Consider the following 14,015-nt stretch of genomic DNA (forward strand, 5'->3'; position numbering starts at 1 on the left):
TCATCCTATGTCTCTTTCAATCAATTGTCTTGAACATAGACAATGTGTTAGTCGCATATCCGAAGAAAGGGAACTAGCTAGTTATGATGAAGCATCCATTGATACACACTGGCAAAAGGCCATGACAGCAAAATTGCAAGTACTAAATGACAACCATACATGGGATCTTATGACTTTACCTTTTGATAGTAAAGCAATAGGATGCAAATGGGTTTACAAGATAAATTTTCAGGGCAGATGGATCGATTGAATGATATAAGGCTCGCTTGGTGGCCAAAGGGTTTACACAACGAGAAGGATTCGACTATCATGAGACCTTCTCCCCAATAGCCAAAGATGTCATGGTCTGCTCCTTCCTATCAGTTGCAGCTTTCCAAGATTGGTCATTACACCAAATAGATGTCCACAATGCATTTTTACATGGCGATTTGGATGAAGAAATTTATGTGAAGCTTCCTCAGGGTTTACGAAGACAGGGGAAGAACAGAGTATGTCGTCTCCGTAAATCCCTTTATGGTCTCAAACAAGCATCCAAACAATGGTATGCCAAGTTCGCGAATGCTATCATAGCAACAGGTTTCAAACAATCCAAATATGATTACGCTCTTTTTAAATGGACGAAAGGTACGTCGTCCATATATTTAATGATATACGTTGATGATATACTCATTATGGGTAACGATGCAATTTCCATAAAGAGCTTCAAGGAATACCTGCACTTGACATTCCACATAAAGGATTTGGGATCACCCAAATATTTTCTAGGAGTAGAAATTGATTGATCAAATCAAGGGATTTCCCTTAGTCAACGAAAATTCGTGCTAGAGATCATATCATAAGCAGGTCTATCAGGAAGCAAACCAGCAATTGTTCCAATCGAACAAAATGTCAAGTTAACTATGGTGGGCCATGATGAAGGAAATCTCCAAGATGATCTGTTCTCGGAGACTCGTCGGAGTTATTAAAGGCTAGTAGGAAAGCTCATATATTTGACCATGACTAAACCATATATATGTTATGCTGTGCAGACACTCAGTCAGTTTATGCATAAGCCAAAGTAGTCCCATATGAATGCCGCCCTAAAGGTTGTTAAGTATTTGAAGAAATGTCTAGGACTTGGAATTCTTCTTTCAAATAGGTGCAACATGGAGATGACGGCTTATTGTGACGCTGATTACGCAACTTGTCCGATGAGCGGGAGATTTATTATAGGATTTTGTATCATTTGGGAAAATCTTTACTTTCTTAGAAGACAAAGAAGCACCAATAATTACCAAAAAAAAGAAGAAGCGACCAAGCTGTGACATCCCGATTTTCGATTCTATTTTCAATTAATTGAGACGGGCATTTCGTTGGCACGCATATAGTTCATTTCCTTGAGTCGGCCACTCATGTGGAAACTAGTCTATCGGATGAAGCTGTTAAGAATTTCTAATGCATCAGACTCGAGAATTTGACCAGGAAGCGATCTTTTGACCGAGCTAATCTGTAAGGGTCATTGCGGCACAATTGAAAATCGATTAGAGATCGGAGATAGGTCGACTCGACAAAGGCATGCGATCAGGTGTGGGTGATTCCACCAGATCGCACAATTCTTGTCGATCGGCACTGGATCGACTTTTCTATCGATTGGGTACCCTGTGTTCGTATTTGAAACCTTGAGATTACCCCGACAACCGAAAGTCGCCAATGTTTCAGAGATGTACATTGTGGCTTGAGATGATCAGCCACAGGTCAAATGCATGAAAATTTCTAAAGGCTACCCGATAGGTTGGATCGCGCTGGTATCGTGCCAAAGTGAAATTAACTGTGAAATTGAGATCGAATTCAGAAATTGGAAGTCGGGGTGTGTCACAAATCATTTCAGGATCATTGAATCATATTTGGAAGATTTTTCATGTAATCAGAATTTTTCAGCAAGTAAATCAGAAAATGGCTAATTTGGCTCGAGAAATTAGTAGGCCCGCTTTTGATCGTACTTCTGGGACTTAAGTTGGTTCTATAGACAAGTGAAGATGTGAATTGAAGTGTGGTGACATTGGATTAATTTTATAGGCTTTAATTTAATTCAATTGGAAAAGAATTGATGGGAATTGAAGAAATTGGATGTACAAGATTTGGACCCCGGTGGAAATGAAAGTGCAACCATTGGAGAAGTTATGGGAGGGGGTTTGAGTGAGTGGAGGATGACATAGGATGATGTCATGGTGGTTGAGGCCAAGGGTTGAGATCTTGACAAATGGAGGGTGGAGATTGGCTCTTGAAAATGTGGGCTTTCACTTCATCTTCAACCTTGGGAAGAAAAGAGAGAGAGAGAGGGGGAAGGAAGGGAGCAGCTCGTGCGTGCAGCAGCCCGACGGAAGCCAGCGAGCTCACGCCCGCACGCCCGTTGCCGGAGCTTGCCGTCGCCGCCGCCGCCGCCGCCCCCGCACCGCCCGTGTGCCTCACCGCTCGCCCTACCCGCTCGCGTCTCCATCTTCATCTTCTTCTTCTTCTTCGAAAGCCCAGCAAACCAGCGAACCAGAGAAGCTTCGTTTGAAGTCACCGCCGCTCGTTGCCATCGCCGGAGTTGTCGCACGTCCGCGCCCGCGCGCCCACCCGACCGCCCAACCGCTGCCGATTCCGCCTCGTTAGCCGCTGTTTTTGGTCCCAGCTCGTCGGAGAGCTGCCGTGTGACAAGGACCCTCCAGCCTTTGTCGTCCGATCGTCCGGCCGCCCGTTCGTCAGCCGCGTCGCCAAGGCCAGCGTTGTCGGAGGCCCCGCCTAGCCGCCGTGAGCCACTACCCGAGCTACCACCTCTTTCCTCCGCCGTTCCTCCACCCGATTAAGCTCGGATTTGCCCTCCTTCGGCCCCAAGCAGCAGCCAAGAAAATGGGTATGGCAGCCCATGTTTGGCTTTGGCCGCCTTCCCGAGCCCGGATGCTCGGCCCGCCTTGAGGAAAGTCGACTCTCGCGTTGTCCCCGTCATTTTGGTCCGCTCGGCTCGCTAATCCGGTGAGTTTAGCTCACTAAACCTCGCTTAGAGGGTTAATTATGCTTTAGGTGTGTTTAGCTTAAGTTGATTAAGCTTAGGTGATTAGTTGAGGTTATTTAATTGTGAATTAGATTAAGAGGTTGGATTAACTTAAAGTATGTTTGGTTAAGGTTAAATTGATGTTTATATTAGTATAATGGTGATTTGACATAAATGAATTACTTTTGGGATTAAATAAATATTTCGAAATTGTTTAATAATTTAATAATATTTTATTAATCGAAATGATTAAAATATTATTATTCAATTATTTTCGGAATAAATTTAATTATTTATTAAATTCCGAAAATTTTGTCAGGACCCTAAATTATCAGAATTTCGTGCCGCTCGTTTCTTTGTATAGGCAGATTTTGAAATTGACGATTGGATATTATAAATTGAGTGTGGATCGTGAAAGACATGGATATTATTATTTAATTAATTTTCGGAATAAATTTAATTATTTGATAAATTCTGAAAATTATTTTAGAACCTTATTCTATTGGAAAATCAAGTCTTTGATCATTCTTTGTGTATTTAGAATTTGAATTTGATGATTGATTGTGGCAAATGGAGTGTGATTGTGATAAATAGGGATTCCTTATAAAATCCTAAGTGTAGAAATTGATGGGAGATTGGCCGTGATTGACCACCTATTAGAGGTCGTGCCCAGTGAGGCCGTGATGTACCACCTAGGAGAGGTCGTGCCTAGTGAGGCCGTGATGGACCACCTATTAGAGGTCGTGCCCGATGAGGCCGTGATGGACCACCTATGAGAGGTCGTGCCTAATAGGGCCGTGATGTACCACCTAGGAGAGGTCGTGCCCAGTGAGGTCGTGATTGACCACCTATTAGAGGTCGTGCCGAGTGAGGCCGTGATGGACCACCTAATTGAAGGTTGTGCCGAGTGGGGCCGTGATTGCCACTGATTGTTAAACCTTTCTATAGGGCCGGGATTGAGAGCAATGATTGATTTGCTAGAATGACATGTAATCGGCTGAGTTGATTGATCGCTGAGACGATCTAAGTGGTTGAATTGTTTTGATAATGTGATTGTGCCATGGTTGTTTGGATATCATAATTGTACGTGGTGGAATTATATAAATTGTGCTAACACGCGAGATGAAGCCGAGGCGAGGTAAGTCCTGTGTGATGTGGCTAAGCCACCCGGGCGTATTTTCTTTCTAATAGGGGTTTAGGGGGTTGAACTTGCTGAGACATCGTCTCATCCCGGTTGTGGGATTAAAATTTTAGGTCCCTGGTGGATGGAGCGGCTAGATAGCTTTGGTTGGCCTTGAGCAGTTGAAGAGGTGAAGTCATGAGGATTAGAGAATGTGTCCGACTTGTAGATCGTAGGACAATTCCTTTTTAAGAGCCGGTCTTTTGTAGACTTTTGGCCATAGACCTCTGTTTGTAATTCTGTTGAATTATGAAAGTGTTATGTTGTGATTTGGTTTCCTGCTTTTCTATCCCTTAGTTTATTGTCAGGGGTTTTATAATATGCTTCCGCATGTGCATTAAAGATTGGATTGGGTCGGCGACTTAACCTGGGAACGTCGCATTTGATCGACCGCAGTGGGATGTGCTCGCGCTCGGGGTTCGGGGCGTGAAACCAACTGTGTCTTTATCTTCAGCAGAGGCTAAATACCGAGCTATGGCAAAGACCACTTGTGAAATAGTGTGGTTGTGAGGCTTGCTTCGGGACCTTGGGGTGCAAACAAAGGGACCAACCATGTTGTTTTGTGATAACGATGCAGCACTTAAACTTGCGTCCAATCCTATAGTGCACGAAAGAACAAAACACATAGAAGTAGATTGTCACTTCACTCGAGAGAAGATTCAAGAGGGGATAATCAAAACAAGAGGAATTGGGACTACAAAACAACGTGCAGATGTCTTCACCAAACCCCTATGAGACAACACACATATCTACTAAGCAAGCTAAGTGTCTTAGACATCTACAAGCCACCGGCTTGAGAGGGAGTGTTGGAAGATATGCGATCTTGTACAATATTTTTTAGGATTTAGATTGATATGCCAGATCAATTAATATCAATCTAATATCGGAATTGAATTTGTCATATTCTTTATTTCATTTTCTTGTACATGCCTAGTGCTATAACCGTAGAGCATTGTACATTACTTGAATATATAATAGAATATACAAAAATTTCCACGATTTTCCTTGTTCTTCCTTGTTTTCTTTAAATATATAACTGTGGGGGCTTTCAAAATTAGGTATTAATTGCTTATTTTGATTTTTTTTTATATGCAGTAAGGTATATGTAGTAAGGTCTATGAAGTAGACATATGTTAAGTATAGGTGTACGCACATTAGCGCACACTCGTGATTGCTAGATCTTTACATCGGTCCTAACACTTCTATTATTTTCGTCTCTTTCTAGATTGGATTAAATGGCTGGAACTCCCTTCTGGATGCAAATGGGCAGTCGCCGTATTCCTATGCTGTGATGAGGAATAATCACTCCTACAATGAGCTTGTGTCCTGTAAACTTGCTGACAGGAAGAACAGTCAAATTTCCGTGATAATCGGAAGCGAAATGGAGGACTTGCAGCCATCAGTTGCGCAAGAGTCTGGCCAATGTGCCCAGTCTCAGTCGAGTGTGGGCTCGTGCACGAGATGTGCGGTCGCGGCAGCATAATATGGTAGGAGATTTCCGGCCTCACATGGGCTGCTTCATCGGCCCTATATCCATTCAATGCTTGTTGTTGCAGCTGTCTGCGTCTGTGTTTGCCTCTTCTACAGAAATATACAAAGGTTGGTTGTGGTGATACTCCCTTCAATTGGAAAAAAATTGAATTATGGTGCTATTTAGGAGTACATCTACTAACACATAAGACGAAGCAAAGGAAGCTAATGTAAATATGAAGGCAGACTAGAGTGCATTTGTATCTGGAGAGGAACTGCTTCAAGATGACTATGCAAGTGAGAGGTTTCAAATACCCATCAAGAAATTTAGCAGGGTTTGGCATATCTAAATTTGCATACCCCTCTTTTTAATAAGCTGCGGTGTGAGAAGTACCAAGTTTTCTCTGACCTAGTAGTTCTGGAGAATACCTGGACATAGGAACCGGTTAAATTCTGTGTGTACCGCAGCATGAGAGTAATTCGGGAATGAGATGAGAGGAAAGATGTTGGGTGAATTACAACTAAATATATGTGGCGAGCAGGACAAAATGCGCTTTGCCATAATGCCAAAATCGAGGGAGGATGTCTGCAAAATGGGGATGAGCTAAAAAATTCTTTATCATAGAGGAAGTACTAATGTGGTAAGTTATATGTTTGTTATTTCTGTTCCTTTTTGGGTTTTTAATTTCTGATTTCTTTGACTCATGGGTGCGAAACGAGAGATACCAACTCTGGACGAGTAACTGAGTTCGTTTTAACTGTAAAGTTGATCGCGACTCCTTAGGGCTGTTGAGATTATTGTATTATTTTATTAGTTGAAAATATTTGTTCGGGTATATCTTGCAATCTGCTGTATTTCCTCCTGGCCTGTTCGGTCATCACTGAATCTCGATGGCTTCCAACTTCGTTTGGGCGCTCGGTTTGGATGTTTGGTGCTTCTGTATCTTTGCTTATTAATTTGCAGTTGAGAATGAGACGCGAAATGGTCATTGGGACTTTGGATGGCACGTATCTGCATTCTTTACTGCACCGGACTTTCAATAATCCTACTTCATTTTAGTTTGGAAAATTGCCTCTGTTATAGCATCCTGAGGTAACGAAGTTTGGAGCCTATGTCCTTTAATTGTGAAATGTCTGACAGTGTTTGAAGATTAGATGTGATTGGGGCTGCCCGGGAAGATGGAGATTCCGGGATGTCCTTGTTCATTTTATAGATCGGTCGCATACTAATATGGCGCAAAAAGTCGATGAAGATGTTTGTGCGCTGTGGATTCTAATCGACCTCGCGTCTGCACTTTTGACATTTTGGGTGGGTTCACGGATAGGAAATCTGGTGAATTGTTTTCTTGATTACTTCTGGAGATGCTGGATTTGTGCGTGTAATATGTCTAGTCATGCACCGATTCCATCGGCACGTCTTAAGCTTTTCGAATTGACAATGCCAAGGTCTGCTTTTTTTTTTTTTTTTTTATCGATTTAGCTTTGTGAGAGTGATTTTGAGGGGAATATTCGATTAGCCTTATTGTTGTTTTGGGCTACGAGGAAATGTTCAAACTAACCAAATAGGACGAGAATTTTCTCAGAGATCTGCAAATATCTATTTAATCATCGTTGTAGGCAACCACTGTATACACCATTTCGGTACTGGAAAATCACAAAAATTGGTGATGAACCTATTGCAAATGTACTGTTTCTGTTCTAATTCTTTTTTTTTTTTTTTTCCAGTTGGGTCTTAAATTTTTTTGTATTTGTATCAATTTGGTCAATTTGGCTAATTTTGAGCGGAAATTATTAACATAGACGCCGGTTGTGACATGGTGTGTCTTTGTGGATAATTTTTAAATAATATTTTAATATTTTATTGATTTTTTGATTTATTTTCTTTTTATTTTCTTCCTTCTTCCTCCATTTGGTTGTTGAGGTAAGATTTCCGGCCAAATTTGGCAATTGATTCAATTAGCAATATTTGAAAAAGGTTTAAGATAAAATTGACATGATTGAAATGTTTATGATTGAATTAATTGAATTAACTCAATTGCGATAAATTTTAAGATTCTTTTTGGTTACTCTTCCTATTAACAATAATTGCCTCTGAAATTGATTGTCAATTAATCGGCATGTCAGCAAGAACTATTTCACTTTTTTCATGTATTTTCACAAGTAATTGCCTTTCTTGAATGTCTGCTCCTCCTTAATGTATGGTCGGTTCCCCCCCTCCCCAACTTAATGAGGTTTCTTGTTTTGTCTTTCGTTTGTGGTGATTATACTAATTTTAGCTTTCTTTAATTAATTTGATTGTTAGTTATGTGTTAATATTGTAATTAGCAATTCTTATTTTTTTTGCCGTCATCATATTTTTCACTCATCACTGAACTCTGGAGGTTTCGCACTCCATTAAGCCAAAATAAGTTATCCCCACTAATCTATTCCTTTAATTTCTGTTAATATTCATTCGATTTTTTACTTTTTTACAAAGTACTAATTGTTTTTCATTCTATTCATTTCACTGTTAGTAATGCTGTGTTTGGGAGATTGGGGAAAATGGCAGTGATGAAAATTTAAGTGGAAAAAGCTTGAATATTTTAAATTTTCTGCGAGATTAGAAAAAGGAAGGAAATCTTAAAATTATACAATATTTTTTCCAATTTCGTTCACCTAAGGGCTCCCAAACAGAGCCTTAGCGTGCGATATCTATAGAACGCAGAAGCTTTCATTTAAGAAGAGAGAGAGAGAGAGAGAGAGGGAGTATCCAAATTTTGGACGGAGGGTTCGCCAAATCAAATTTCATGTTGCGAGTTTTTTTTAATAAAATTCTAAGCCCACGATGAAGTTATTATCAAATAAATTCCCTGATTCTTCTTTCTTGATCTTGTGATCCTCTCATATAGGTTTGGATAAGAACTCTTTGTTCTTATTCAATCAACTAGAATAATGTAAAGAGATTATGAAAGAAGAAGAAAAGATAAACGGGAAGAGAGATTATGATAATGTCGAAGGCTATAAGTCAGCCTCCTATAAGTCCACTTCAACACACGGCTTTTACATATATTATATTAAATTCTCGCGCTTGAACTTGCAAAGATGCTTCCACAAATATAAAGTCCAAAAGCAAATGGCACACATAACATATATTCAAAGCACACGATGAACACTAGAAGTCCTTACGGGCAAATTGACAGACATGTCGCTATGGTAATAAAGGATCAGATGCAGGAATCCATTCCCAGACAGGAAAGACAGCTCGAGAGATCGTCTACATCCACTTCTCGTTTGGTCTCTTCATCCTCTTCTTTATCTGTCGAGATCGGGTAGACATCGGCGAGTTCCAGAGCCACAACGCTCATTGTCGGCCTGTTCGCACCGCTTTGGTCCAAGCACCTCACTGCAATCTCAGCTACGGTTCGTATTTTCTTCATTTCATCTTGACTAGCACTCTCAAAGCTTATGACATTGGAGAGTGTGTCACCCTTCACTGAAGAGATAAAATGATGGATAGTATTGATCAAACGATGGATAGTAATGATCGACTCTCCAGACTTGGTGACATCAGGTTTCTTTCTTGTGAGCAACTCCACAAGGACAACTCCAAAGCTGTATACATCGCTCTGAGTTGTTAGCTCACCAGTGGTTGATTCCGGATCGATGTAGCCCAACGAGTCTTTTTTCTGAGTGGCTATGATATCTCTATGCTCTGGTGATATGAGTACCGAAGTTCCAAAATCGGATATTTTCACCGAGTTTTCTTTATCTAGAAACATGTTCGCCGACTTGATGTTGCCATGAACGATTTGGAATTTTGCATAGGAGTGCATATAATCAATTGCATGAGCAGCTTGGGTAGCTATTCTAAAGCAGTCTTCCCATGATTCTAAGATGGTCGACTTATTCTCATAGATGTGTTGGAAAAGGGTGCCATTCGGAATGTGTTCATATACCAGCAATGGTATTTTAGTCTCCAAACATATGCCTTTGAGCTTCACCATATTTTTGTGGCTTCTTCTCATCAGAAATTCAAGTTCATCTTCGAAATGCTGCCTTATTATAGACTTGTGCTCATCTTGAGGCTTCTTGACCACGACCACGGTGTCCCCTGCTATTGTCCCTTTATAAACATAACTAGAATGGTCGTCGTTGAGCTTATTACTGTCATTATAGTCGTTGGTTGCTTTTGCCAGCTCTTCCTCCGTGAAGATTTGGACTTTGCGTTGTTGCAAGAGCTCTCCTCCATTTCGTCTAAAGTTGATCTTTCTCAGTCTCAACCTCATCGTGACCGAGACAGAACCGGTACTTGATTATGCCGAAGACGGACACGGCAATTGCTGCCAAAGAGTATATGTTGCCAGATTAGTAATTCAAGCATGTAATCCTCATATAATCCACATAATTCATTTAAAGAAATAAATTTCGAACACACAACCATTTACTTTTTTTTCCTGCGCAAAATCCATCGATCACTATCGATTTGGAAGTTGGTCAATATTTTAAAATATAATCACCCAATTAAATGTTAACAGAAATGGTTTATGTAACAAATGGGTTGCACGTATGGTCCAGCAATCCTTACAAAAGTTCTTATTAAAAAATGACACGTGTCATCATAAACTGAACAAGTAATCAAAATGAACCAAAGTCTTCTATTACTCCTCCAAATATCTGTCTTGATTATAATGGAGACGCTTAGTAATAAAACAAAAGAGAATGAAAGCATTCACCTCACATTGTTTTAGCTCTTTCCATTTACACATGGTACGAGACCCTGTGGAATTTTATAACCAATTATGCACATTATCACTATCATGATTAAATGTTTTTCCATCCATTTTATCGGAGGAAACTCTAACTGACAGGGCTACAGACATATACATCACCCATATTCGCATATATATATGTATGATTCATAACCCACCAATGGAAAGCATGATTGAAAAGATTTTCTCTAACTAAAGACGAAAAACATTTTCTTTTCATAGATTTTATCTTTATCTCAAAGAAAAAAAAACTAATCCACTTATTAGACGACCATTTGACAATTTTTTTTTTCGTTTTTATAATTTTCATTAAAAAGAAAGGCCTTATGGTGGATTTTACAAAAAGGGTGGCGTCATGGGTTGTTTGTGTCTCCCAAATAAGTTCCAACCTTCTCGCATTATAAGGAGAGAGATTGTTCTTGAGGTCTTATTATTATTATTATTATTATTATTATTATTTCATTTTTTTGTAACAAACATATGTTTCTTCTTTAAATTGTACACGGGGTGGGTTTGCGGAAAAAAATTGCCCCATTCAAGGTGGTGCCCCCCGGAACACAAGAGTTCTCACGCCCCATGGCTATCCCGTGCCCACAAACATTCACGTTCAGATCCATTCCTTTTTTGTTGCTATCATTATCCAAACTTTCCACATTTAAATAAATATTTTCTAGTGTGTGTATATATATTTATAATTTCATTAGCTTTATTTAAAATGCGAAAATATTTTTTATAACCTGAAAAAGACTAATACATCCACTATAAAGTCTGAATTAAAATATGAATTATTATATTGTGCCGTCTGGGCATAATAAGATAATGTTGAGATTGCACAGTATAATAATCCAACCGCATCGCCTTTTTCAACAATCACCTTGATATGCTATTGCTTAATATCGTGCTCCTTTTTACTTTTCCTTTTACTAGTTCAAATTCGCTCACTTTTCGCTAGAGATTTTAGGGGTTTTTTCCCTCTTGAAATCTGCTGGTCTAGTTGTTCTTTTTGGCTCAAGATTTGCAGGTTTGGTCGGAGGAGGGATTTTCACTTGGATCTTGCAGTGTATCTTCCCACGAACGTAGTTTCAAAGTGCAAGCTTCAGATAAACGGGAAAAAAGGCTAGAAGGGAGGTAAAAGAAAAACAAAAGAAAGTTGTAAACGGGTTTAGCCTGGGACTGAATACCAGGAATTTACATAGGCTAATAATCCTTAAAACAAATATGTCAAACCTACTGCAAAATCAAATATAAGTTAATAGAATATAAACCATCCAATGAATGGAGGGATATATTTGGAATTACCTGCACCAGCTATGACGCCAGGAGCAATTTCGCAACGGTCTTTATTCTTCTTCTTTCCTTTGTACTTCTTTCCAACTCGGCAAATGGCTACATTATGCAAAAGAAAAATTGAACTGTTATCTTGATTAATGGCAAAAACAAATTGAATAGGTTGGTGCAGGGATTATTAGTCAGGTAATGCTATCCCATTCAGGTCTTGGTTGTATTATTGCGACATGTATCCACTCTCTCTTAAGATATCTCTTCTTTCTCTACTCTCTATCTCTCTCCTGGTCGAAGATAGTACCGGGGACTTGTCACTGCAAGATGAGGTACAAGCCAGACTCATAAAGGAAGGAAGAGAGAGAGAGAGTCGTCATCTTTGTTGCTTGCAATGGTGGTACTGGGGACTTGTCAATGGCGAGATGAGGTACAAGCCAGACTCATGAAGGGAGAGAGAGAGAGACAGTCGTTATCTTTGTTACTTACAGTGGTGGTACTGGGGACTTGTCACTGCCAAGATGAGGTACCAGCCAGTCTCATGAAGGAAGGAAGGAAGAGAGAGAGAGAGAGAGAGAGAGAGAGAGAGAGAGGCGGCTGTGGTGGTCCAACGGCTGGCTCGCCTAAAGTGGTGGGCAGAAATGCGGATGACGGTGGCAGCGGCAATGGCGTGAGTCGCAAGACGGAGAGTGGAGGAAGAGGTTGCAGCGCAAATCGAACGGCGGCTAATTAAATGGGGTAAAACTAGATGGAATTAGTAGGTAGATACAATACTTCTCCAACAGGCTCTTGCACGTTGATTAATTAATTACCCACACAATTCATTCCAGTGCGATAATGAATGAGGAGTCGGGTACGTTGAATTACCTTTACACCCTTTGGAGGGATTATAGGGGTTCCCATTGTACCCATCCCTGCAAACGCAACGATAACCCAGTCCATTCCCGAAGTTTCTACAATCCGTGTTTTACCACAGGCATAGCTCGACAGGTTTGACCTGGCCTTTTCGCAAACGTCGTCCGATTCGACCATCCAGTCCAGAACAAGGCTCATGTTTTTACCCACATCCTGGAACGTCGGGAGAGTCAAGTTTGAGATATTGAATGGCCTGTTGTCCACCATGAAGGCCCGTGCACAGTGGCCGCGTTCCGAGTTCGACACGTTTTGGTCGATGGAGGAGAGGGTAATGTTGAGCGTCGTGAGCTCCCCTGGTATGGATGCTTGACAGCAACCTTGACCGGAGCAAGTGGTCTCCTTGGCGAAGTCGACATTGCTGGTGCAGTAGGAGGCGCAACCTCTCCTGAACTTCCCGTCTTTATCGGCCACGACCGCAAGGGCGTTGCAGCCGACGACGATGAGCTTGTTTTGGGTTTCTGAGATTCTGTACCGAGGATTTGGAGGTAGATTGATGGACAGGTTTCTGTTTGCTAGGGTGCCATTCTGATCGTCGCACTCGTAAGGTTCGGGGAGGCTGACGACCATGGTCGAGTCCCCAACCGATATTTTGAGTATCGTAAGATCCCCCAACATTAGTCGAAAACCGCTCCCTTCGGTGTTGGTGCAATCGAGCAAAAAATCTGTGGACCTCGGACAATTGGGTTCGAGCCCGAATGGAAAAGGTACGGTCACGTCCCCACACTGGTGTGTGCACTTTTTGGGCAACGCGGCGCTGCCTTGTTGAAACCACCAGGCCACAGCCACCGTCAGAAGCCAATGCCCTATCTTCATTTCGAAAAAACTCTCTAAAACTCTCTCTCACGTAATTTTTGTCCGTTTTGGGACCTTTGTGCTTCTGTCCGCGTTTATAGAGTGGAAGCCGTTCTCACCGACCCATTATATACACATCGACGAATTGGCGAAATTTAAGTACAACAATGGAGGGCAGCAGGGGCAAATTGTGTCAATAGAACAAATTGGAGGGACCCGATTGCATATATCAACAAATGCGAGACAGAATTAGAAAAAAAAACAATATACAAAGGTTTTACACATAAAGGGTAGTGCGCCCTTAGTCCTTGTCCTAGTGAAAGGGATGGTCACAGCATAAGAAGATGAATACATGATTGTGATGTTGAGGCTATTAGCAAACTTTTCTCTATCTTGTATCAAAGAAGAAACCAGCATACATAGTAATGAGAAATTCTAAATGCGTAAAGAACTCCTAGTATAACTTTTTACCAAGTGATATGACAAATTTTAATTGAGCATTCAAATAAGTGAAATCTATTCTTTGAATGCCTGCCTTGTTAGAAGCCTAAAAGAAATTGTCACATTATTTATTATAGAAATTTTAGGGTGGCTGTTACATTTTAAAAGGACATTCACA

At 40.7% G+C, this 14,015-nt stretch overlaps 2 protein-coding genes across 2 annotated transcripts; both read right to left on the reverse strand.

The window, feature by feature from the left end:
* Window positions 1-8,866: 8,866 nt before the first annotated feature.
* LOC120294381 (wall-associated receptor kinase 5-like) lies at window positions 8,867-9,928 on the reverse strand. Its single transcript, XM_039314440.1, has one exon. The coding sequence runs from the start codon at window positions 9,926-9,928 to the stop codon at window positions 8,867-8,869; it is 1,062 nt and encodes a 353-aa protein (XP_039170374.1).
* Window positions 9,929-11,719: 1,791 nt separating this feature from the next.
* LOC104448971 (wall-associated receptor kinase 2) lies at window positions 11,720-13,417 on the reverse strand. The gene is made up of 2 exons (XM_010062944.3): window positions 12,557-13,417; window positions 11,720-11,797 (listed from the first exon to the last, which is right to left on the reverse strand). The coding sequence occupies exons 1-2, from the start codon at window positions 13,415-13,417 to the stop codon at window positions 11,720-11,722; spliced, it is 939 nt and encodes a 312-aa protein (XP_010061246.3).
* Window positions 13,418-14,015: the final 598 nt, after the last annotated feature.

Source organism: Eucalyptus grandis, chromosome 6 (assembly GCF_016545825.1).
Source record: "Eucalyptus grandis isolate ANBG69807.140 chromosome 6, ASM1654582v1, whole genome shotgun sequence".
NCBI classification, from domain to species: Eukaryota; Viridiplantae; Streptophyta; class Magnoliopsida; order Myrtales; family Myrtaceae; genus Eucalyptus; species Eucalyptus grandis.